Source organism: Pteropus medius, unplaced genomic scaffold (genome assembly GCF_902729225.1).
Source record: "Pteropus medius unplaced genomic scaffold, Ma_sr-lr_union100, whole genome shotgun sequence".
NCBI lineage: Eukaryota > Metazoa > Chordata > Mammalia > Chiroptera > Pteropodidae > Pteropus > Pteropus medius.
The window spans coordinates 55,914-82,267 of NW_024351729.1; the positions used below are offsets into that span (position 1 = coordinate 55,914).

The 26,354-nt window shown below is 39.7% G+C and overlaps 1 protein-coding gene across 3 annotated transcripts in view; it reads left to right on the forward strand.

Moving 5' to 3' along the window:
- The window catches only part of LOC120587429 (cytochrome P450 3A12), an 89,074-nt gene that overhangs the window by 47,419 nt on the left and 15,301 nt on the right, over positions 1-26,354 (forward strand). The window contains exons 1-7 of one of the 3 annotated variants that reach the window (XM_039844159.1): positions 8,004-8,189; positions 11,751-11,844; positions 13,642-13,694; positions 16,321-16,420; positions 22,279-22,392; positions 22,646-22,734; positions 24,031-24,179. The exons of 1 other annotated variant lie outside the window; for it this stretch is intronic. In XM_039844159.1, the coding sequence (XP_039700093.1) occupies positions 8,119-8,189; positions 11,751-11,844; positions 13,642-13,694; positions 16,321-16,420; positions 22,279-22,392; positions 22,646-22,734; positions 24,031-24,179 (670 nt within the window). In that variant the 5' untranslated portion in view covers positions 8,004-8,118. Of the gene's footprint in view, positions 1-8,003; positions 8,190-11,750; positions 11,845-13,641; positions 13,695-16,320; positions 16,421-22,278; positions 22,393-22,645; positions 22,735-24,030; positions 24,180-26,354 lie in introns of those variants that run through there. One more of the 3 variants, XM_039844160.1, reaches the window with a different exon arrangement.

Below are 26,354 nucleotides of genomic sequence, written 5' to 3' on the forward strand. Positions count from 1 at the left end.
CTGTTCCAGCCACTACCGAAGGGAACTTCTTTGCATAGTTTCCAACCTAAATTGAATAGGTGTAGCTTGGCAGTGCCTCCAGACTGACCAAATCATTTATAACGCAGAAGTTTGGGGGAGTTAATGCCCCCATGGAAAGAATATTTCACCAATGAGAGAAGGAAACCAGTGGATACCTTCTTCCCTTTTCCTTCCCTTGGATGGGCTGTCCTAATGAGTGGTCATGTGGCCTCTCAGAAGATGGTCTCTCTTGACCAGAGATCAGTTGTTTCTGATAACAAACAGTGCTGGCTGTGTTAGTAAGGAATCTGCCTGCGGGTTCTCCTTCCTTCCATGCTTCATTCCTATGTTTTTTCACTCCTACGCTCCTGAGTTCATATTCTATAACAAAATAGTAGCACAAAAGCCTATGTCTTGGGCTCACTTTTTTGGAATCCGGTTGAGACATATTTGTTCCTCGAAGGTTATTGTAAAACTCTATGGACGTGATGTTTTCCTTGTGGGACGATTTTGATTTCTGCCTAATGCTTTTTTTAAGGACTTATGAGATTATTTAGGTTTTTATTTGTTCTTGGGTTGTTTTTGTTAAATTACGTTTTCCTAGGAAATAGCCTATCGCTTCTAATACTTCAAGTAACATTTTTCACAATTCATAGCAACAATTACAATTTTCTTGAGGTCAGGTTTTCAGTCCACAATTTAAAAAATTACCAATATGCTTTACTCATTAACTGCTATAAAATGCTTGCATTTGATAAAGCGAATACACAGGCAGCAAGTGAATAATAATTGAACAACTGAGAAATGACCGATTATGCCTTTTTCCTTATAGAAGTGTACTTGTAGATGTAATTTTATATTCTAACTCATATATCATAGTTTTTTTGTTTTTGTTTTTGTTTTTGCTTAGTAGTATATCTCATAATTGGTATGATAGACTAAAATATCAATATTTTTTGAAAACAGACTCATGGCTTCCAGAAGCAGTTGCCTCTTGATGAGCCTCGAGAACTGCTGGCTTTTCTCCATGTGTGGCCAGGATTGGAACCAGCCATGACCTCCACCTTCTCTACGAAGTCCTTGCTTTCAGTCTGATCCACGGGAGAGCAGTGCTAACAGAGATTTCCAGAGGCTCTCAAATCACAGTGATGAGAAGTTTACTTTACATGGGAAACTTTTGATTTTCCCACCTCTGGAGCAAACGACAGCTTAAATAAACACCTTAAATGGTGTTTGCATTATTTTACATGACTCAGATGGCTGCTTCATGTGATCAGTCACTTCTTCTTGGTCATTGTTCTCATTACTTGACTGTTTCCAAATTTTATCTCCCTGATTATTAGTTTACTAACTGATTACCAGCTTAGGAAATGCTCACTGTCTCATTTGCTACTGTTTACTATTTGCGATTTCTAGGCTGTCCCTGCCATCATCTCGACTCTCGTTAATTAACCTTCATCGGTTTGATTCATTCAGTCAATCTTCCATTCATTCACAAACATTTACAAGTGTCTGTGATGTGCCAGGTTGTATGCTAGGCCAGAGACTCAGAATCGAGAAGACAGAGTCCTTGCTCTGAAGGAGAAAAATTCATGCATTGGGTACCACATCTCCATTAGCACTCCTCATCCCTGGCTGCATGCTAGAGTGGCTTGGAGGAGAAAGTTTTTAATTTTGGTGGTGCCTTTTTTCTAATGCTGATGCTTTTTTCCTACTTTCAGATATTCTGGTGGGCCAAAGTATCTCTTATTTTTAAGCTCTCCCTGCACATGGAATGTAATGAGAATTCTGGGCTGTTGGTCACTATTTGTTCCTCTGTAGGAACTGTAAACATGCAGAAGTGAGGGTCTCCCCACCACCTACCTGCTGATGCAGTGGAATGATGCTCTGGCTGACTCCTGGACGATGGCTAGGAATTCACCTGATGGAAAATGGGTTGGGCCTATTCCAGGCAGAAGACCAACCTGTGTGGACACAAGGAAACACAAACATGTCTCATTTGGGGAGCTTGGTGAATGGCAAATCACATCATTTGCTTAAAACATCACATACATATGAGAGTTGTACCAAGAGGAGACCGAAGAAACCAGACTTGGCCAGATGAACGGGGTCTCACAGTGATACCCTGAGGCATTTAGATTTCATCCTGTGCATGATGGGAGCTGTTGGAAGGATTTGAGGAATGGAGAAATGTTACAGGATTGATGTTTCACCAGCTCTGTGTGTGGCTGAGTAGGGAATCCCTGGATGAGGCTAGCCTAGTGTCAGACAGAACCCCTTCGGTGGTCAGTCCCATCAACACTTAGATTAGACCTCGAAGGCTTTGCCCACCCTCCATTTTGCAGCATATTTGAGTTGCTTATCTTTTCTTCCATCTTACACTTCCTGTTTTATTAATTTCTTTCCACGTGGTCTTCTGAAATTTACCTACCGTTCTCCGATTCCTCTTTCACTCATTGGTTTCATCACCTTTTACTTTCTGCTTTCCTGGAGACCTAACTGATTCTGATTGTGACATGCTGCAATTGTTTGCACCATCCCCTTTCTGCTGATACCATGAGTTCAGTGAATACACAATTTAGTAATGGGTAGAAGAATGTGTATACTGTTTCGAGGTCACAACCAGCTCTGTAACATTTATTCAACTACAGTGGATGTGTGCTGGGAGGAGTGGAAGGTAAAACTTTTTTCCATATGAGGCTGACAATCTGCCAAATTATTTCAGGAGGCCCTTTGGAATCCAAGCGTGAATGCTGCTGGCATAATTTGGAATCACAAGATCTGGCTCATGCCCTGGATTAATGGTTTAATTGGTTGGACAAGACTCTTCTCTATCCTCAATTATATTTTCACATCTGTGAAGTGGGAATTACAATAATGCCAACAATGCTTATCTCGCAGGATTGTCATGAGGATCAATTAATAAAGACTTGAAAGAACCTTTTTAAATGTACAGTGTGGGAGAGGTGTTAGTGTATGTTTATCAGGAAAGACACATTCTAAAATAACTTAGGCAGTGAGCAGCCATGAGGTAACCTCTTCCTCCTCTTTCCTTTGCTGTAAAGTCGAGGGAAGTGCTTCTACTTTGGGCAAAGAGGACTTTCCCTTTTAATTTTTAATTTTTATTTTTCAATTAGAGTTGACATTCAAAATTATTTTATGTTAATCTTAGGTGTATAGCATAGTGCTTAGACATTTATATAACTTACAAAGTGATCTCTCTGAGTAGTTTAGTACCCACCTGGCACTATACATAGTTATTACAAAGGAGGACTTTCTGCACGGTGGAATGTGTGTGGCTCTGAATGGGCGTACCCATGCCTTACCCCTGCTCTCTTTGTTGGGCTTGTTAGGGGGCTTCAGCTTGTCTCTGTGTTGGGCTAGTGTGTTGGTCACTATTCTCTCAAAAGGCCTGAGCTCTTTGCCCATTAATTCTTGGGCAAAGCTAAACCTGATTAAAGTTAAGACCTTAGACTCTAAGTTCGACAATATAAATTTGAATCCCAGCTCTGCTAGTAATTAGTGATGAAACCTGTATGGTCATTTAAACTTTTTGTGCCACAGTTGGCTCATCAGTAAAATAGGGGTCATACCTATTCCATAGAATATTTGGGGTGGATTAAATCAGTCAAGACAGCCAAGTACTCAGAACAATAAATATTATCTATTTATTATTTTTTGAAGTTAGGTGTGTGTGAGTGCGTGTGTCTGTGTGTGTGGCATGCCTGTTTTCTGCAGTCCCAGATGAGAAAACACTCTAGAATTAAGAGCTCCATACTTAAATGGGCGACCGTCTTCTCCCAGGTCCGTCCCATGCCATCCTTGTTCTCCCTCTTGCCCTCGGGTACTCTTGGTTCCTGACTGGGCTAGGGGACCTGGGGACCCTAAATGACAGGGAGGAGAATAAAAGAGGAAAAGGGAGGGTTTTTGAAAATCCTAGAGGGACACCGAGCCTGAGAGAGGCATGCAGCGAAGGGAGCTTGTGGTCGAGACAAGTTCTCTTCGGTCAGTTCTGGTCAATTTCCCTCAGAGACGGTTGAGGGAACAAGTACCGGCATGCCCACAATCACACACTTCCAATACATCAAGTCCTGTTGATTTTATTGTCTCCATATCTTTCAAAGGAGAAGAAAGTTTATGGAAAGATTCATTGTGCCAAATACTGCTACTTCGTAACACGTGTCTCGATTTAATATTCAACATTTGTTTGTGTGGTTAGTTGTTTCGTGTCTCTACCCACTTTGCCTTCATGAGGGCGGGATCCTGACTCTTATATTCAGCCTTGACTTGTGGCCTGAACACAACCCAATTAACATACATTGGGGAGAGATGCCCACTTCCTCCAATGCCGAGAGAGAACGTCCACAGGCCTGCCACATTTTCGCCATTCCTCCACCAACCACAAGGTCCAGCCACCAAAGTTTAGATACCAGCTAGTTACAGTGAATTGACAAGACCAAGTTTTGCCCTACTGAGAAGTATGGGGATTTGAGAGCCGAGTTACAGACACCTAATCTTGCTTTCACTTTTTTGTACACTCAGGATTGTGACCTGTGAATTTGAATCTAACACACAAATCATTTCAGGGCAATACTTCTTTTCCAACCAGTGAGCAATTTTCTGGACCAGTGGAAGTCAGGATGGACTTTCTAGAAGAGGTGCCACATGGACTAACATTTAAAAGGACAGAAATATCAGACTGATGGAGCTCCTTGCATTGCTGAGAGCCTGACAGCGTCTCCTATATACTGATATCTGAACCTAATGCTTCCAATAATGTCATTTGAGATTCAACTTTGACCGTTTGCTAAGGAGACAGAGAAAGCAGATAAGCAATTTTCTGTTGATGAGGACATTATATTTCTCATACCTACATAATTACTTTAACTTGGCAGAACTATAATTATCTGTTAATTTGTCTCTATATCAACCTGAATAATGTCTGGGTTATACTCATGTTTGTACTCTGCATTTGGAGCAGAGTTTTAACATTGCAAATGAGTAGATGAGAGATATGAAGTGTGTGGGGTCTTCTTCTGATACACAGTGTATTTATTATACATTCAGCGCAACTCTTAGTTGCAAGTCTTTTCATGTTAGATGTTTCCTTCTGTGGGAAGAAGGGGCACAAAGATCATGCCTTGTATTATTTCTCTTTCAGGAGCAAGGGTGTTTGCATTATTTAGGAATCGGTGCTGGCTACATTTTAGACCCAAGCAATGACTAGCTTATGGCTGTTGGGATAGACTCCAACCAGTTGAACCAGTCAGTCCATGAGCTGAATAAGGCTGGCAAACGGTCATTAGGCTTAGTTATAAATTCATTGCTGTCAAGAGTAATTTTGGAGGAAGTCAAAAGCATATTTTTCCACAGAAGTTTTTTATCATTATTATTATTATTTCTTATTATTATTTCCAAGAATAATAATCAAGGCTTTGTGTTTAGGTGAAGGAGTTAAGTTGTCAATAGTTATCAGATGACACTTAAGCTTTCCTTGTTTGGATGTAGTCTATGTACCTCTGTTTGGGAGCATAGAGGGGAGATCCTACGCAACAATACCCTTAGTATGATCAGGACTTGCATCTGTCTTTGCTGTGATGATGTGGAGTCCTTTCTTCTGGAAGACTCACAGAGGTGCTTCTGTGGGGGTCGCCATGCAAAACCAGAATTTTAACCAACTACCGTTGCACTTGGGTCTGTTACTCTTATCAGGGAACAGAAAATTTCGAATACTGGCATTTAGGAGCAAAAGAAGACTGTTCAGTCTCCCTTCGTATTAGCTTATTTGTAATATGCTGTTGTGGTGAATAGCTTTTGGAAAGCCACTTGCAGTCACTGAGCTGCAGTTTCTGCACCTGTAAATGGGAAGCGCAGCATGAATCTATTTAACAGTTTCCAGAGTGAGCACCAAAAGGGAGCAGAAAGGTATCAGAATTCCTGGTATCTTTTATCCTACTCTTCCCAGGGATCATCTTCTGGCTTTCCATGTTTGCCCTTTGTTGGTATTGCAGCCTGCAGCCCCTTCTTACTTACCTTTCTGTAGGGCTCCATTGTCCCAGAGCTTCCAAAAGTATGCCACATACTGAGCAGTTATTTGTGTCTCTCCACCGGCAGGCTGCTCCTGAGGATGAGGATTGTATGGCTTGTAGCCCACAGCCTGGCACAATAACTACAAAGAACATTCACTCACTTGGCCTTGAATCAATGCACAGGTGAATAGACACATTCGTGCACTATACCTTCTAATGGCACCTGTGGAATTTAACAGGTGCCTCTTGGAGAAAACCTTAACCCAAATAGGACAATCCATGATTGTAGAAATCTAGGGTTGCATGACAAGCTTCCAAGTAAGTAAGAAAGCGAGTGAGATAGCTGGGACTTAACTTACATTTACCAATGAGACGTCCACCTACTCAGCCGTGTGTCAGACAGCCCTGGAGATCTTCAGGCCAGAGGGCCCTAAAGAATTGGATAGGGGTGAGTCTATCACTTTCTGCAGATGGGATGAAAGTGGAAGGGATAAAGAGAGAAGGATGGAACAAACAGAATTTTAGTGTCTCCTGTTTCTTTAACTTTTAAGTATATTTGAGGTTTTGTTTTTGGCATTTGAGGTTTTGTTTTTGGCATAATTCATGGTTTTCTAGGCCAAGTAGACACAGAACATGGGTCTGAGTGATGATAATGAGCTGGTGGAATTTACAGACTCTCAGACCTCAGCTCTCTCCCATCAGGAATGTGGTGGGGATGGGGAGTTAAAGGTGACACTGACTGCTATTATAGGCCTCCTCCTACCAGCTCCTCACTGCCCATTAGAAAATCCCCCATTGGTCAAAAAGCAGGAACCCATATGCTCCGACCCACTTTGCCCCAGGAAAAAAGCTCATGTCATTCCTCTGGAGTCCTGCATGCTATGAGTGCTGTCCATAGGGAGATTTGCCATGCCATTGGTGGCTAAGGGGTTTGGGGTCCACTTGGCATTTAGGCTGCTGTTCGCTTTACATCCATTGTTCTTGGACTTGTGATCTTTCCAGAAAGAGAAAGCCATTCTTTGATCTTAAATCTGTCTGTCTACTGCAGGACCTGCTGAGGGCTGGGACAGGAAACAGGATGAACTGATACACTTGGTTAGTCATCACCATCTCGTCCGTGTCCTGCCTCTCTTTCTGGGGCCCCTTGTCAACAAAATCCTGATGGATCAGCCTGAACTTACAGTGATGGACATCGAGGCACAGCCAGGCCTTCTTGTTGTACTAACAATCAGGAAGATGGTGTGGTGACCAAGGAGCCACAAGAAAAGGACGCACGGGACACCCAACGACCTCATATGTACCGCCTCAGCTCCAACAACCCTTCTCAATGCCCACTCTCTATAAAGTGCTCTGCTAGAGACTAGGGACATGGTGGTGACTAATACCCAGACTGCGCCCTTGAGAAGCTCTCAATCTGGTAATAAAACTTGACGTGGAGACCAACAGTGGTGCTGAGGGAAGAAAGGACAATGATAGAATTGTGTGCAGGGAAGAGAAGTTGTTCAGGGGAGGAGGTGGTTATATCTGGTCTAGGAGGTCATTTACAAAAGACTCCAATAGAGGGGGCTCTGTCTAAGCTCAGTTTTGAAGGTTGGGTAGGAGCCTTCTAGGGGGCATACAGACATTCCTTGGCAGAGGAAACTGCATGGGTACAGATCTGTAGACATAGCTCATTTGAAAGATTTCATTTTTTAGTGCAGGCAGCCATGATGTCAAGGGCAGGTTAGAGATTTCATGCCAGCGGCTTTTCTTAAGTTTCTGCAATCTTTGGGCCCACTGATAAAATTGGGTGTGTTGTTTATTGGTTTCCCACAAAAAAAAAAAAAAACGAACTCAAGGGAGGTCAAAGTAGGAGTGTCCATGATGCTTTGCCAACTATCAAGGTGGAGAGGGCAGCTGCAGTTGGGGCAGAGATGGGCCTTCTACTGGCTGGTACTCAAGCCCCACCCCCTAATGCATCACATAAATATTCAGTTTCACCGAATATCCACCAGGTGGAAGAAAAGCTCTGCATGCATAGGTCTGAAAAGAAGAGCACACAGTGCTGAAAGGAAAACTCAGAGGAGCAGACCTCGAAAGGAAAGTGGCCATGGACCTGATCCCAAGCTTTTCGACAGAAACCTGGGTTCTCCTGGCTACCAGCCTGGTGCTCCTCTATCTGTGAGTAACTGTTCACCCTTGTGACCTCTAAATCTTGGACCTGGGGAGCTAAGCAGCACCCCTGCTCCACCTTCCCTTATCTCTTTTGAAGATACTATAATTAATGAAGGGATAGTTGCTTAAATGTTGGGTACCCAAACACCAAAGGGGTTATTATTGATATTACCCTGATCTGTGGAAGAAGTAACACCCCATCAATCCCCAACTCCTATTTTCTCTAGCTTGGTTGTTTTAGTGACATTATTTGCTCCTGGAGATGATCTTCTGATTGACTGCCAGTTTGGATGTACTTAGACTAACTAGAATACAGCAGAGGCAGATAAAAACAACTAGCTCCTGTGCAGTGGGGTCTTCATCCCCTTCCCAGCTCTGGTTATCCTGGAGGCAGGAGCGTGTGTTCCGAGGTTTTGTTTCATTATCTTCACTTTCCGAGTTCCGTGTCTACTGCAAGCGATGTCTGGAAAGATTGGCCCCTGTGTCACGAGACTGGTTCCTGCTCCCCTCCCTCCCACTGCCTGGCATCATTTGCACAAGGCACTAGGGTACACCCAAGACTTCAGGGGAGACTTGGACACTACCCTACCCATGTCATCACATGTGGCTTTTCCCTCTTTTCTGTGCCCCTCCCTTGGCACTCCCCTTCTAAGATTCATTCCCCATACATAGGACATTCACTCACTTGGCCTATAATTATAGGCAAAACTATTTACCACTAAACAAAATCATAGAGCAAGAAAAACTTGGCAGAAATTATGAAATCTTATTCTTTTCTTTTACCATTTCCTTCCAGATTTGGGGAGGGTTGGCAACAGTATAGAGATTTATGTTCCCCAGTGTGAAATCTGTGGACAGCTTGCAAAGCCACAAACTCACAAGCCAATTTAGATTTTTTTTCCATTAAGTTACAGTACAGGAGGATGAATCAAACCATCTAGCAGAGGAAGTCCTTTCAAGGGTGGAATTCCTGGCATCATGGAGCAGGATGGCAGAGGAGCTTTTTTGATGTGTAGGTAGGGAAGTCCCCCTTCATGTCTCATTTTCACTTTCAAGAAGAGACAGAAATCATGATGACATGAATATAGAAAATATAAACTTTATTTTAATTCTTTGAATGAAGTGTTATGGATTCAGGGTATTGTAGCAACATATTTTCTGTATGATAACATTTTTAAATTAATCGATAACGTTTAATTTCATTTTCTTTAATACTAGACTTTTTTACTGACATAAAACTATTTACAGCATGTTCTTTCTGAAGGATAAAAGAGGGCTGTTCATTCAGGATTTGTGGCTACAAAAGTGTGTGAATAACCTCACCCTTCTAGAATAATGTCATGAAATCAGTCAGGTGTACAAATATATACTTTTATGACATAGAATGTATATGTTTTTTTAAAAATATCTGCCTAGTTGATCTCACAGTGCAAGTGAGTAGCGAGATTGTGAGCCAGTGATGATAAGAGAGGCATCCATGTAGCAGTCCGGTTGGAATGGGAGAACATTTCTCCTAGATATTCCCACTCCTGGTCCCACAAGAGGCCACTCACAGGGAAGCAGGGTACGAATTTCATGTGCTTGAAGCCTGGGGACAGGGGCACCGTCCAAGTCACACTGTGTGGTCTGTCTGGCAGTGGAGCTGTCACTACTGTCACCAGTGGATAAACAACACTGTAGCCTTAGAAGACACAGATACAACCACGAGTCAGTTGTTGCAGCAGAGATAGTGCCCTCTTATGCCAACACATGTAAATTAATGGAAGTGATTGGCTTTATTGTTAGCCCCTTCATTTGTACCAAAAGCAGCATTACTCTCCCCAAAAGAGGAAAGCTGGAATATGGAACCATGTGAGTTTAGACACTAGACCAGATCTTCCCTCGGGATCAATGTTGCTGACACATTTACTTAATTGCTTGGCCTCATGAGAGTTCATGTAACGAGTTGAAAGTTCAGAAGCAGAAATGTGTTTGATTTGCCATGGTCGTCAAGGGAAAAGACAACACTAGGGTGGGACTAACCAAGGGTAAACCCAGTTTTCAACAGTCAGTACAGACACTTCCACCAGCTTTCCGGAGGAAGGATCCAAATACCCAGCTGGGCCTGGCCGAAGTGCCTCCACTGTGTCCTGTAGCACAAGTCCTTTCACGCAATTTGGGGGTTTATTTTATCAGATATGATAAGATTAGAATTTTCGGAACCTATGCTTTCTTAAAGGATAACCTCCAAAGAAGAGGACATAAGGTCTTAATTCAACTCTTGAACACTTATGGTTATTCGTTTTATGTTATATAATGTATCTTTTGCTATCAACGAGCAGGTACTGAAGTTTGGAAGACCGTCTCTCCTTTAGCTGAAAGCATTTGTAAGGCGTATTCAACCATTTACAGAGCTTGCTTTTCAGTCATACTTTCCTAATTTGCCTCTATGAGGTTAGCTTTTAGGCCTACAAACTTCCTTTTTAAAATGGTTGCCGTAGTCTCTTTCCTCAGCTTCTTCCTTCCTCTGCTCCGCCATTTCTCGGTAACACCAGATCGGGAAGGCTTGTGAATGTCTAGAAGCCCCAGTTGTGGCACTCCACACGGGACATGTGAAAGATCAATTGCAGGCAGGCCTGCCATAGGAAGCACTGGCCGTAATGAGATTTTGGGATAACTGACACACAGAGGCAATAAACTAACTACTTTGTGAGTGACCAACTTGAAAAATGAGTGAGCCTGGCACTGTGCTTAGCAGCATCAAAGATTGAAGGACCAGATGTCATGAGGGAAAGAATGGCCTGGAAATGGATTCTTTAGTCATTGGATCCTTTACACAGTTTCATTCAGGGAACGAATTGTCAATCACCCTTCTCTAGAGATCGAGTCAACGAAACTGCCCGACAACAGAGACTTGGGTGTAGCTGAAAGGTACCGCATTTCTATGAGGATGATGGAAGCCTTGAACACAGTTTTTATTCTCAGAAATAAGTAAATGGTGGCTATTCCAAGGCCTGTTTATGATGATATATTTAAGAAGAACCAAACTCTAAAACAGGGTCAAGACATAGCGAGAAGGAAAAGCATAAAAGTCACTGAACACACTGTAAGAACAATGTGGGTTTACAGTAACTCTCTGTTATTGAGTGGATGCAGTTTAGCAAAATCTCATCATCAGAGCAGAATATGTTTTTATTTTCCTTTTTTTACAAAGCTAGAATAAGAATCTCCAAAATCATGGAAGAGTCAACTTACTAAAAGTCATGAGTGAATTTCCTGGAAGAATTCCAGCCCGAACCTCAGGAGCACTCCAATTTGGAAACTTTTATCAAGTATTCACTCTAGGATTGGGACCCTGAAGTCTTCAGCTCCTTTAAGCTAATCATCATTACTTTCTCTAGGTCTCACGGTCGAGGTGGGAAAGGAGATGATGAGTGGATGTACTTATTGCTGTTGGAGTTGCTGTTATTATTTATCGTCTACATGGTACCTCCCCAGGTTGACACTTCCGGTTCTGAGTCAGTGACTGGCCAGCCCCAGCACCTGTCCCATAATCCCTGAGACCTGGCAATCTCTTTTGCTTTGTAGATATGGGACCTCTACACATGGACTATTTAAGAAGCTAGGAATTCCTGGGCCTACACCTCTGCCTTTTTTTGGAACTATTCTGGCCTATCGAAAGGTGAGTGTTGTTCGAGCTCTCTCTTTTGTTTCTTATGGTTACAAAGCCCAGCTGTGTTCTATAGAAAAATGCACTCCTCAGGAAGAAGTTCTGAGGCTTCCTGTTCCAGAAGGGGCATCATATGCCCCACTCAACACAAGGGCATCACATGCCTGACTCAGCACAGGGCCAGGGTACCCCAGGGCTCTATTACTGTTAGGAGCCTCAGGTTTTGCCTCAGTTGGACAGAGAGTTCTCTGGCTGATTTGGCACAGGACTTGATGTTTCAACTTGTGAGCATCGCGGTGAGGATTTTCTTTCTGCCAGGTGCAGAGTCCCAAGAAGGTAGAGGCTCCTGGTAGCCCCTCACTTTTTTTTTCGTCCTGGATAGCTTTGAGATTTCAGTGTATTAGGCAACTCAAGTATTCACCATCGGGTAATTTGCACAGATGTTCTTGAATTCTCTTAAGAACTGCTAAATTCTGCTGTTATTTCCATGGGCCTATCTCACCCTTTGCTGCCCATGATGACTTTGGTGGACTTGAGAGATGGAACAAAAGCTTTCGGCTTTACATCTTTATCCTCAAAGGTGGTGCCCTATGGGTGAGTCTGAGCACGGAGTGTATATAACTGACACGATGGTGGCCATCTATTGACTATTTAAACCATAAATGACTTCTGTGTTTTGTTGTTGTGTTTTTTTTTTAAAAAAAGCAAAAAACAGAATTACTATAATGAATCACTAGAATGGAGATTTGACAAAATTATTAAAAATTTAATTTAACCGAATGGAATGTAGTACATGACACATGACTGTGAATTATGGTGTATCTTCATGGTTAATCCAACCCTGATACTTCACCCATGCCCTGATTCCAGGACAGAAGGTTATGAGCTCATGTCTGGGTGGCCAGCAGGCAAAGCCTTGCATATAGGCTGCTCTCTGCTTCGGATTTCCTTTCCCGCAGACCAGAAGCTTGTAGCTCAGATCCTAATTTTCCTGGTCTTCAGTGGCCCATTAGTCTAAATAGATCCCACACTATTTCCCCTCTGAAAAAGCAATGATTGTTTTCCACCTTTCTCAAATCAACTCTTTATAGATATGCCCCAAGGCTACATTTCTAGGACTTTCTTTTTCATAGTTAAAACGTCACAGATCATAGATGAAACAGCTACAGGAAGATTTACTTTTTAAGTTACAGAAGAAAAACTCAGAGAAAGTGTTTCAATTTGCTCTGCCCTCGTGGAGGATGCCATCTCCTTATCTTTTCTGTTCTGAGCTGGAAAACTGGAAGGCAAATTCACTTTGTCGTTTGTCATTCCCTCACTCAATATCTCACTCAACACACATGCCTTAGACTTGTTTAATTCCGCTAGGCTAAAAGAGATCACTGGTATCTTAAACTTACTAATTCTGTTAGAATTCTAGAGGTGGGTCATGAGATAAATGAAAAGAATCCTTAACCAGGAGATCAAAGAGTGTGCAGGTTATTCTTAGTGTCCCTCAATTTCAGAGACAACACATGCACATCAAAAACCCTTCAGAAAGACAAGCAGTTACTTAGTATCATAGACAAGGGGTAAGTGGTTCAGTATCTACACTACTTGGAGAAAATTCAAGACTGATTTTAATTCTCCGTTTCAACTATCTCCTCTGTTTTCCATCTGTTCTCCAAGACACCTCTGAATAAGGCTTCCGTCTATCTGCCAGTTCGAGACAGGAAGCCTGATTTCAAGAGAGTCGAGTAATTTTTGTCCCAATTAGAGGTAGGGTTTAGCACATTTGGAGTAATAATCTAATTTTGTTTCTCCTTGTAGGGTTTATGGGATTTTGACAAGAAATGTTTTAAAAAGTATGGAAATATGTGGGGGTGAGTATTCTGGAAACTTCTGCTGGACATACTTGCTGTTATGATGAAGCCCTCCTCCCTGCCACCCCAAACCCCTGCCCAGTTTGTGGATCACAGTCTCAGCCCAAAGCCTCTTGGGATGAAGCCACCTATTACAAAGCTTTTGGAAGCTTCCCCACCAGGAATCTGATAGGTCGCCAGGTATCTGGTCTGTGATCTGAATCAAGCTGTAGAGTTGCAGGTTAGCACTGCTCTCCAGACTTTGATGGCCTAGGGACTCCTAGCATCACTCTCTGTCCAGGTCCTCATTATCCCCTCTTCTCCATTTTCTCTTCCTTGGGTCACCTGTAATTGGATAAAATCCATGATTTCAGACCCTTCTAATATAAGCTCGTAAATGCATGTCATTCCTCCTTTCCCACAAGATTCACTATTAATTGAAAGCCAAACATTTTTAAATTAAAATTTGATTTACATGTCCTTTTGAAAAATAGCTGTGGGTTTAGGTAAAGAGAATAGTAAACCAAGGTAAACAGAATAGTAAACCATTTCTGCTTTTTTACTTTCTCCACAGTGTGGAGTTTGTTATTTTTCAATTTTAAGCTAAGGCTTTTCAATAGGAATTTAGTTTGTACAAGTATTGCTTATCTACTCTAGTATACTGATTTTATGTATGTATATATGAATGTATGTATGTATGTATGTATTTTATTAACTTACTTGGGTAACATTGGTTAATACAATTATATAATTTTCAGGTGTACATTATAATTTGACATCTATATATTCTGTTGTGTTTACCACCCAAAGTCTAGTTTCCTTCAGCTACCATATGTTTGATCCCCTTTACCCACTTCACCCTACCCTATCCCCCCATTATTGATCCCCTTTACCCTGTCTACCTCTCCTCTCCTCCCCCACCACCTACCCTCTGGTAACCACAAGTCCATTCTTCAAGTCCATGAATCTCTGTTTGTCCTGTTCATTTGTTGCTTTTAGGTTTATATCCCACATATAAGTGATATCATGTGATTTTCAACTTTTTTGTCTGTCTTATTTCGCTTAGCATGATTATCTCGAGGTCCATCCATGTTGTCACAAAAGGCAGTATTTCATCTCTTCTTATGGCTGAGTAATAGTCCATTGTATATATGTACCACAGCTTCTCTAGCCGATCATCTATCGTAGGACACTTGGGTTGCTTCCATGTGAGATACAGGATATTTCTAAACCACGCTATTTCTTGGTGGGCTGATGGACTGGAGGATTTTACAGAGTTACCTCGGGCAGTTGCAGTTGCCGTTTCCCTGTGGAGCATCCAGTATTTTAGTGAGAGCAGCGGGGGAGATGTTGTGGCGTGCTTGTCTGATAAAAGCAAGTGGGAGAAGGCTTTACCTCTCCACACTTCTCATCTTCTAAGTGCCACCTCAATAACTTATATCACTGTACTAAATGTACTCTACACCCACTTAAACCTTCTGATTTTTAGAACATGTTTTTGAAATGGGCAGTATTAAGTGCAATGGTTCTCACCCTTCATTTTAATGTATGTTCATTAAACCATTTGAAATTCCTCTGAGAAGCCAACAAAAGAATAGGTAAGCCTTGTGGAAAATCTTCCTTTTTGTTCTAGGTAATGCAATGATTTATAAGAAAAAATAAAATGCATAGGACAATGTAATTAAACTTATAGTAAACCAGTCAGGACAAGTCAAATTGGAATGTATCATATAGGAAGTCAACTTTCTGTGGTACGTGTGTCAAAGCTGGGCTTCCTCTGACAGATGTCACCTACATGGACCTGAGGGCCCCTTAGGCCTATATATAGAATAAATATAAATAATAAAAAGAAAACATTTAAAAATTAACTGTACGTACTCCTTTGCGTTTTAGTAGACAAGTGCTTTGACCAACTAAGCCACAGAGCCAGACTTTCCTCTGTATTTTTTATTCTCTTTGTCCTTCCAATTTTCCTAAGCTTGATTCTAATAAGGACTCCTCCTTAATATTTAGAATATTATTCCCTTTAAGAAATTGTAAACTAGTAAACAAATTTTAGAAAATAGGGTAAAGAAATCATTCATATTCCTACTATATTTTTTTGAGCATTTCAGTCTTTTTCATTTGCAGACACATTTTTACATATTTGTGACCAGTATGCCTACACTTTTCCTCTAACATGAAGGCATATGCTTTTTTCGTGTTTTTTTTTTTAAATTAAGTTTATTGGGATAACATTGGTTAATACAATTATATAATTTCCAAGTGTACATTATCATTTGACATCTGTATATTGTATTATGTGTTTACCACCGAAAGTCCAGGCATTTTTCATGTTGTGATATATCTTCAAAAGTATATTTTTTAATGACTGAGTGGGTGGACTCTCATTTTTCTGTTCTCAGATAACTTACTTGCTTTGACTATTTACTAGCCTAATTAATTTTTTGATAATAAAATAAAGAATCAAAAAACTATGGAGAATGATATAGGAAATACTCATCTATATACCACTTAATGCTATTGCTGACCATGATTTCTAGAAATATGAATTATACAATAGCGAATTATAGTCTGGACTTCCAGAGTGACCCCAACTACAGAAACTGGCTTCTTAAAATTAATCAGCTCTGTTTTCCCTAAACAGGTTCTATGATGGTCGACAGCCTGTATTGGCTATCACAGATCCAGACATGATCAAAACAGTACTAGTGAAAGAATGTTATCCTGTGTTCACAAACCGGAGGGTAGGCATTTATTCATTCTTCCTTTCTTCCTTTCTTCCTTTCTTCCTTTCTTCCTTTCTTTCTTCCTTCCTTCCTTCCTTCCCTTCCTTCCTTTTCCTTCCTTCCTTCCTTCCTTCCTTTTCCTTCTTCCTTCCTTCTTCCTTCCTTCCTTCCTTCCTTCCTTCCTTCCTTTCTTCCTTTCTTTCTTTCTTTCTTTCTTTCTTTCTTTCTTTATCATATTTTTATTTTGAAAATGTTACAGATTAACAGGAGGTAGCCAATAAAAATTTAAGATGGTCTCATGTCATGTACCTTTCATTCTCTTTCTCCTAATGGTAATATCTTGCAGAACTACAGTAGAATATCAAAGCTGGACATTGACATTGGTATATCCACAGAGCTTATTTAGATTTCATCTGTCTTATGTGCAGTCATTTGTGTGTGTGTGTTGCTCTATGAAAAGTTATTATGTATGTAGATTTGTGTAACTACTACCACAATGAAGATCCAGAACGTTTCCATCACCATAAGGTTCCCTCTTATTATTTTTTTAGTCATAGTGTGTAGCTTCTCTTTTCTTCTTCTCAGGGTCTTTATCAAACAAACATTCATTTGATGAAGACAATTGTTATCAAATTTTCCTTTTATGAGTTGTGCCTTTGGTGCCATGTCTGAAAACTCTTCACCTAGCCCTGGGCCCCAAAGACGTTTTCCTATTTTCCTAAATGCTATATAGTTTTCTGTTTTGCATTTAAGTATGTGATCCATTTTGTTCCAATTTTTGTATAAAGGTTGAGATCAAAGTTATTTCTTTTCTTTTCTTTTCTTTTCTTGTCTTGTCTTGTCTTGTCTTGTCTTGTCTTGTCTTGTCTTGTCTTGTCTTGTCTTGTCTTGTCTTGTCTTGTCTTTCTTTCTTTTTTAACCTGTGGGTATGTAATAGCTGCAGCACTGTCTGTGAAAAGGCTTCCCTTCCTCCTTGAAAAGGCTTCCCTTCCCTTGCACCATTGTCAAAAATCAGTTTGGCCTATTTGGGTGGATTTCTCATTCTCTGTTCTGTTCATTGTTCTATGTATCTATCTTCTACCATTACCACACAATTTTGATTACTGTAGCTATATAATCAGTCTCAGCATGTAGACTTTCTTTCAGAATATTTTAGCTATTCTCTGTCCTTTGCCTTTCTATACAAATTTAGAATAAGCTGATCTATGTTTCCAGAACTGCTGTGATTTTGATAAGAATTGAAATTAATCATATTTCAACTTGGAGAAAATCTATATTGTTACTAGGTCAAGTCTTTCAAGCCATGAAAGCAGTATGTCTGTCATTTATTTAGGTTTGCTTTGATTCCTTTCAGCAATATTTTGTAGTTCTCAGCATAGAAATCTTATACATGTTTTGTTAGATTTACTCCTAAAGCATTTCATTTTCTTTGGAGTGATTGTAAATGATATTATATTTTCAATGTATTTTCAGATATTCGTTGTAATTGTATACAAATGCTATTGATTTTTATGTGTTGATCTTGTATTCTACAATCTTGCTGAGCTAATATTAGTTAGTTCTAGACGTTTTCATTTTATATTCCTTGAGATTTTCTGCATTGACAATCATGTCACTGAAAATAGGGGCAGTTCGAATTTTTTCCTGCCAATCCGTATGCCATTTATTTCTTTTTCTTTTGTCCTCTTACTGCACTAGCTAAGACTGCCAGTAAGATGTTATATAAGAGTGGTGGGAATGGAGATATTTTCCTTATTCCTGATCTTAGGGGGAAGCATTCGGTCTTTCTCTGTTCTGAAATTTTTATAGATTTATTTTTGACAGATAAAGTGTATGTATGTATTTAGGTGTATAATGTGACATTTTGGTATATGCATACATTATAAAATGATTCCCACAAATGAATTAACATATCCATCACCTCTCATAGTCAGCTTTTTATTTTTATTTTTTGGTGTGTGGTATGAACACTTAAGATCTATTGTCTTAGCAAATTTCAGGTATACAACAGTGTCGTTAACTATAGACACCATGCTGAATATTAGATCTCCAGAACTTATTCATCTTATAACTAGAAATTTGTACCCTTTGATCAATATCCTCCCTCCTAGGCTCAGATAACCACCATTCTAGTCTGTTACTATGAGTCTGACTGTTCTTTTAGATTCCACATATATGTGAAATCTTGTAATATATGTCCTTCTGTGTCTGATTTAATTCACTTAGTATGTTGTCCTCCAGGTTCCTCCATGTTGTTGCAAATAGCAGGATTTCTTTCTTCTTTAAGGCTGAGTAAAATTCCATTGTGTGTATGTATGTATGTATGTATGTATGTATGTATATTTGTATGTATACACACTCTACATTTTCTTTATTCATTCATCTGTCCACTTATATAGACAGAAATTATTAATAGACAAGGACTTACTATTGCCATTTTGTTAATCCGGGTGTTCACAGATTCTTTGTTCCTTCTTCCTCTCTTCTTACTGTCTTTCTTTAGGGTTTGATAATTTTCTATAGTGTATGTTTTCATTCCTTTCTCTTTCTCTTTTCTATACCTACTAGATGTTTTTGCTTTGTGGTTACCAGGAGTCTTACCTGAAATATTTTATGGATATCACAGTCTATTTTAAGCTGATAACAATTAACTTTGCTCTTTTTGAAAACTAAATGTTTTTACTGTCCCCCTCACCCCATTTTGTTTTGGATGTCATTATTTATATCTTTTTATATGGTATGTCCATTAAAATTATTTTAGCTATACTTATTTGTAATTACTTTGTCTTTTCACCTTTACGCTAGAGTTATAAATGATTTATTTGTCCACTGCCATAATAATATTACTGTATTTTGAATTTGACTATTTACATTTGCCAGTGAGTTTTATACTTTCATATGATTTCATGTTACTAGCTTAGTATCGTTCTTTTCAACTTGAAGATCTCTTGCTGTTTTCGAGATTCTCTGCTTTTGATTTTTGACCGTGTTATTTTAATGTCTTGTTGAGGTCTTTCTAGATAAATCTTTGAGCTTCACGTGCCAGGGTTCCATGTATTTTTACAGGTTTGGGAGTTTTAAAAATACATTATTTTTAATTTATTTTGTAAAATAAGCTTTCTGCCCCTTTCTCTCTCCTCCTTCTAGGATTCCAATAATGTGAATATTGTTTTATTTAATGGTATCCCATAATCCTAAAGCCTTTCTTTATTCCTTTTCCTTCTTTTTTCTTCCTTTGACTGGATAATTTTAAATGATCTGTATTTGAGTTCACTGATTCTTCTGCTTGATTGAGTCTGCTCTTGCAGCTCTATGCTGCATTTATTTAATTCAGTCATCGTAGTCTTAAGCTTCAGATATTCTTTTTGTAATTTTTTATGTTTCATATCTCTTTGTGGTACTTCTAATTTTTGTAATTTTTCCTATTTTGTTAAACTTATTAAGATTAAATTCATTGAGATAACATTGGTTAATACCAATGCACACACACCATTGGAACACATAGGGATCATAAAGAATCAGGGAACATGACATCAAATGATCTTGTTAATTTTTTATCTGTGTTTCTTGTAGCTCTCTGAGCTTCTTTAGAACAATTATTTTCGATCCCTTGTCATGTAATTTGTGATCTTCATTTCCTTGAGGAACAGTTACTATAAGTTTATTGTGTTCTTTGGTGGTGTCATCTTTCCTTTATTCTTCGTGATCCCTGTAGTCTTGAAATAGCGTCTGCTCATTTGAAGAAGTGGTCTCCTTTTACAGACTTTATGAACTAACTTCAGTAAGGAAAGACCTTTACTTTAGGGCTGGGCCATACTGGAGTGTACTGTGACCCCCACTATAGTGATATAAGTTGATATTGTATGGGGATGTAGTGGCTCCAGGTCAATAGGGCATGGCTGGCCCAGGCACCTGGGGTTCACCACATCACCAACTGCATGATCCTTGGCAGCAAATGCTTTAGAGGGTTCACAGTAGCGGCAAGGGCTATTAGGGTCTTTAGCAGGATCAACAACTCCTGCAGTGAGGGACTCAGTCAGGCAGCAATGATAGCCAAAGCTGATGGTATGCAAATGTTTATCAGTGAGGGTGAACTGCAGGCACATGACCAATGGTAAGGGCCAGAACCAGTGGCAGGGGTTGGGGGAAAAGGTGGGCACAGAAGTAGAATTGAGTGTCCAGGCTATCGTGTACATTCACATGGCTGCAGGGGCTAGCTTCAGGTGGACACAGAGCAGTAGAGGCTGGTTTCTGGTGTTGAGGCTGACACTGTGCAGGTGTGTAGCTACAAGGGGTAGCTGTGGGCACATGTGGCAGATTAGTCCACTGACAGGAGTCAGGGTTAACTCCAGGCACCTGAATAGATGCAGGGGACTAGGCTGGTGTTATGCACATGCCCAGCCACATATGACAGTGCTGGCTGCTGGCGTGGATCCTGGGCTCAGGATGGTGGCACTTCATGGAGTAGCTCTGGTGAGAGTGGAGAGTGATAGAGCAAGGCTCAGTCTGCTGGAGTTTGCAAACGTGAAAAACACTGGGGCTATTAGCAGGAAAATTTGCAGGGGGCTCACAGAGTTTGTGCTGGCTGTTGTTTCCACAGCAGCAAAGTCTGTTTAGGTCTTCTGCAGAGAAGGATACAGAAAATCATGATCATTTCTGCTGCATGACTGATATGGTAGTTGCTTCTCTTCTTTGTTCTTAGCTACCTCCAGGCTCTTTATCTATGCGATATAGTGGGTGTAATGAAACCAAAGCGGGTCATTTGTGCTCTGCCCTGAAAGGCTGGGGGAAATTGTCACTCGCCCCATTCTTCTTTACTCAACAAAGGGGAGTCTCTCAGGCTGGAGAGTTTCCTCTTGTCACTGAGCAGTGATGACCTGACCAATGGGATGATGCAGGCAAAATTAAACTCTTCTTCCTATTCACTTTGTATAGTTATTTTCAGGAGTTTTGCTTCACTCTGTTGCTGATCTTCTTAAGTAAACTCCTGAGCTCTCCTAGACCTTTATTTGTTTGTGGATAGCTGTCTAATGGTTGTTTCTTGTGGGGTGATGGAGGCTAGAGTCTCCTACTCCACCATCTTGGTGATGTCTCTCCAGGTTTTCATCCTTGTGATGTTAGCTGAGGGTGTTTTCGTAGATGCGCTTTAACAATTTGAGGACGTTTCCCTCTCTGGGTGAGTTTGGTGAGTTTTTATCATGAATGTGTATTGGAGACACTCATTTTAAAACAAAATATAGAGTTAGAAGATGAAAGAGTCTCAAGCAGGTTGACTTCATAGGCCAGTTCCAAGCTGAGAAATAAAATCACCTCTTTCTTTTTCTTTCTATCCCTGGTGGAAAAATGTAAGGGAAAAGGATTTTCATGTAATTCTATCATTTTTTTCAGAACAGCAAATAGATTCTTTATCTTTTACGTGTTAACTACAATTTTATAAACAAATCACCATATTAAGCCATCTCTTTTTCTGGTTGCTCATTCTGGAGTTATAAGTAAAGTTAGAACTGGTCTGAGGCAACATACAGTTTACAAAGGCTGTCATTCCATGCTACACGACCCTGGAAGGTGTACTATATTTTATTCCTATCTAGTCCCCTGGAAGAGAGTTTCTCTGCCACGGGGGTCATTTGCACTGAAAAAGAGATTGTAATATAACAGCTAGATACCACATTGGGTGGCTGGATGTCTCCTCCACCATCACAGAAGGCTAGACATTTGGAATAAATATATATTGAGTATCTAGCATAGGGTCTGCTAATAAGTAGACAATCACTAAATGTTTGTTGACTAATTTATGTCCATTTTATAAATTGTCCACAGCTATTGAGACCTCCAAAACTTATGTAAGGAATAATGTCTTTTACTTTCAACTTTAGTTTCTTGGTCCAGTTGGAGTTATGAAAAATGCCTTATCTGTGGCTGAAGACGAAAACTGGAAGAGAATGCGAACGTTACTCTCTCCAACCTTCACCAGTGGAAAACTCAAGGAGGTAAGAAAAGAAAAAAAAACAAAAACATTTAATTTGAAACGTAAAGAATTCATCTAAGAACAAACAGAAAGTAAAACAGTTTCTTTACAAGAGGTAGTGTACTGAATTTGAGCTTTCTAAAAATTGTCCTAGCAGTGACATTATAAAATTCATTATAAAATGTCATCTACTTCTTCATATTTATAAAAAACAGGTACTTCTAGCACTTGAGTCTTGGCATTTAACTTCAAGTGGCGTTATACTTTGTGTCTAGATGTTCCCCATCCTTAGCCACTATGGAGATGTGTTGGTGAGAAACCTGAGGAAGGAAGCAGAGAAAGGCAAGCCCGTCTCCTTGAAAGAGTAAGTAGTGGTGCAGCTGTTGGGTTCTGAGCTCTGTCAGGAGATCCTCCAGCTGCCTGCCACAGAGCTGAAAGTCCCACTGTCAACTTGCTCTAATGACGAAACAGAAATAGGTGTGTAGTATTACAATGCCAGTGGGCCACCCAAGAAGAGATGACTCACCGAAAAAAGCAGGACAGCCAGTAGAGAAATGTCTTCTCCTGTGTACATGAGCCAGGATTCATTTCTCTGCATAATTGTCACCTTGGATATTCTGGAAGACAAAAAATACACGGTTTAAGAAGAAACATGATCGTACCAAAATTTTTAATATAGAGCAGGGGAAGTAACTTGGCACATATTGGTGGGCAGTGGCTGGGGCAAGAAAGTTACAATGTAGAACTTGGAGCCGCTTAAACTCCTTCATGATTTTGCTGGGGATACCAGGAAAATATGAAACATTAAATCTTACCACCATTTCTCATTCTTTTGTCTCAAAAAAGAGAATGTCCTGTGCAGACTCTGGGTAAGGTGACTGTATCATTTCTTGTCTAAACTAAAATATTTTTCAGTTATGCAGGAACAACAGATGTAAATTGAGAAAATTAGGAACACATGATCACTGTCCTATGGGATTCCCCCAAATCAATTGTGGAGGGCTTTACTATTTTTTTAAAAGTAGGAACATTCTTAGTTCTCACATTTTACAGAAATGAGTTTGCCCTCACAGGAACCTCAAATCCCTGGAGTTGAGGAGAGTGGGTCTTTCAGGAGCCATGGCGGGGGTGTGGAGAAAGAAGGATGGCGTTGCTGGCAACTGCTGGCAACTCAGAAGAGGGTGCTGCTGTTCTGTAATGTGCTGAAGAGCAATCAGCTCTGAGCATAGACACTCTGGGGAGGCAAGACCCAGATCAATGTCACGTTTCTTGACTCCACTAGGAAGAGTTCGTTTTGTCCTGCTCAAATACAGAACAGCTAGTATTGCCCACACTACTGTCATTTGTCTAACTATGGGTCTCCATCCCTCTGTGACTGATCTCCTTGTGCTTGCAAGTGGGTCTATCTTGCCTCCATGTCCCCATCACCCCCAGGACAGGGCCAGCGATATCCCTGGCACCTGATAAACACTTCATGAGTGAGTGTGACAGAGGCATAGACTCTTCAGATGATCCAGCAGATGGTTTTGAAAGTGTGTGGCTCTTTATGTGTCTTTGCCCGAGCATATGCACTTACATGCTTTCCTTGCTGTATCTGTTGGATAAGGAGAGCAAAGTTGTGCTGATTTTAATTTTCCTTGTCTTTCCTTTTTTTACTCAGCATCTTTGGGGCATACAGCATGGATGTGATTACTAGCACATCTTTTGGAGTGAACATCGATTCTCTCAACAACCCACAAGATCCCTTTGTAGAAAATATCAAGAAGCTCATGAGATTTAGTTTTTTAGATCCACTCATTCTCTCAACAAGTACGTAGACTACTTTATTTATTTATTTTTCTCTTTTCCTTTCTCTTCCTCCCCATCGCCATCTGTCTCTATCCCTGTCTCCCTCCCTCTTCCCCTCTCTCTCTGTCTTCTATAAAATCTTTATTGAGGTATAATTCATATTCTATATAATTCATCCAATTAAAAGGTATAATTCTATCACTTTTATAATCTAGTGCCCATCAACAGATAAAGCGATAAGGAAAACGTAAAAATACATATACGTTAGGTGTATATACATATACACACATATATACACCAAATGTAATACTATTCAGTCATAAGGAGATAGGAAATCCTCCTATTTGCAACAATATAAATGGATCTTAAGGGCATTATGCTAAGTGAAATAAGTCAGACAGAAAGACAAATAATGTATGATATCACTTATATGTAGATTCTAAAAGAATATATAAACTCATAGAAAAGCGAGAAATAATTTGTGGTTATCAGAGGCAGGTGTTGAGGGTGGGAAATTTGAATGAAGTTGGTCAAAGGTACAAACTTTCAATTATAAGATAAATAAGAGTGTCATTTCTAAAAGTTCCCATAACAAGGAAGAAAAACTTTTTGTAAATATATAACTTTACTTATATTAACTAAGCTTATTATGGTAATTAGTTCATCATATATGTATATCAAGTCATTATACTGTACATCTTAAGCATCTACAGTACTCTGTGTCAACTATAATGCAATAAAACTGAAAAAAATGGTTTTTAGTACATTCAAAGATATGTGCAACCATCACGATATCAATTGTTAGAACATTTTTATCAATGTACCTTCTGTCAATTTACCCTGTACCTTTTAACTTTCACCTTCCAGTCTCTATAGCCCTAAGCAACCACTAATTGACTTTCTGCCTCTACAAATTTCCCTGTGCTGGACACTTAATGTAGATGGAATCACATAATATGTGGTCTTTTGTGGCTGGCCTCTTTTATTTAGCATAATATTTTCAAGGTTCATCTATGTTTCTTGTTTCAGTACTTCATTTCATATTGTGGCCAAATAATGTTCCATTGTATGGACATTCTTCTTTTTGTTTACTCATTCATCCGTTGATGGACAGTTGGGTTGTTTCCACCCTTTGGCTATTGTGAAGAGGGCTGCTATGAACATTCATGTACAGGTTGCAATTTTTTTCAGTTCCTTTGGGTTTTGATTCTTCCACTTAAGGGTGGAATTGCTGAATTGTAGAGTAATTCTGTTTAACTTGTTAAGACACTGCAAAACTTTTGTCCACAGCATCTATTCCATTTTACATTCCGGTCAGTAATATAGAAGATTTCAGTTATTCTACATCCTCACCAACACCGTGTCAACATTTTTCTATCTTTTTGTTTGTGGCCATTCTAGTGGGTATGAAATGATATCTCATTTGCATTTTCATTTGCATTTCCCCAATGGCTAATGATTTTGAGCAACTTTTTATATGTTTGTTGACTATCTTACAACTTCCTTCGTAAATGTCTATTTAAATCCTTTGCCCATTTATAATTGTGTTGTTTGTCTTTTGGTTTTTGCATTGTAAAAGTTCCTTATATATTCTAGATAAAAATTTCTCATCAGATATGTGATTTGAGAAATTTTCTCTCATTCTGTAGGTGTCTTTTCTCTTTCTCAATAGTATCCTTTGAAGTAAAACTTTTAATTTTAATGAAGTACAATTTATGCGTTTTCTCTTATTGCCCATGTGCTTTTGGTGTCATGTCTAAAATCCATTGCCAAATATGTCATGAATATTTACCCCTTGGTTTTCTTCTAAGAGTATATAGTTTTAGCCTTTATATTTAGTTCTTTGATCTATTTTGATTTTGTTTTTGTATATAGTGTGAAGAGTCCAACTTCATTCTTTTGCATGTTGCTATTCACTTGTCCCAGTACCATTTATTGAAAAGTCCATTTTTCCCCACTGAGTGGCCTTAGAACCCTTCTCAAAATTCGGTGGACCTTAACGCGAATAGACATGGTACATACATGTGGCCAATAGACATATGAAAAGATGCTCAACATCACTAATAATCAGAGAAATGCAAATTAAAGCCACAAAGAGATATCACCTCACACCTGTCAGAATAGCTATTATCAATAAATCAACAAGCAACAAGTATTGGCAGGGATGTGGAGCAAAGGAAACCTCGTCACTGTTGG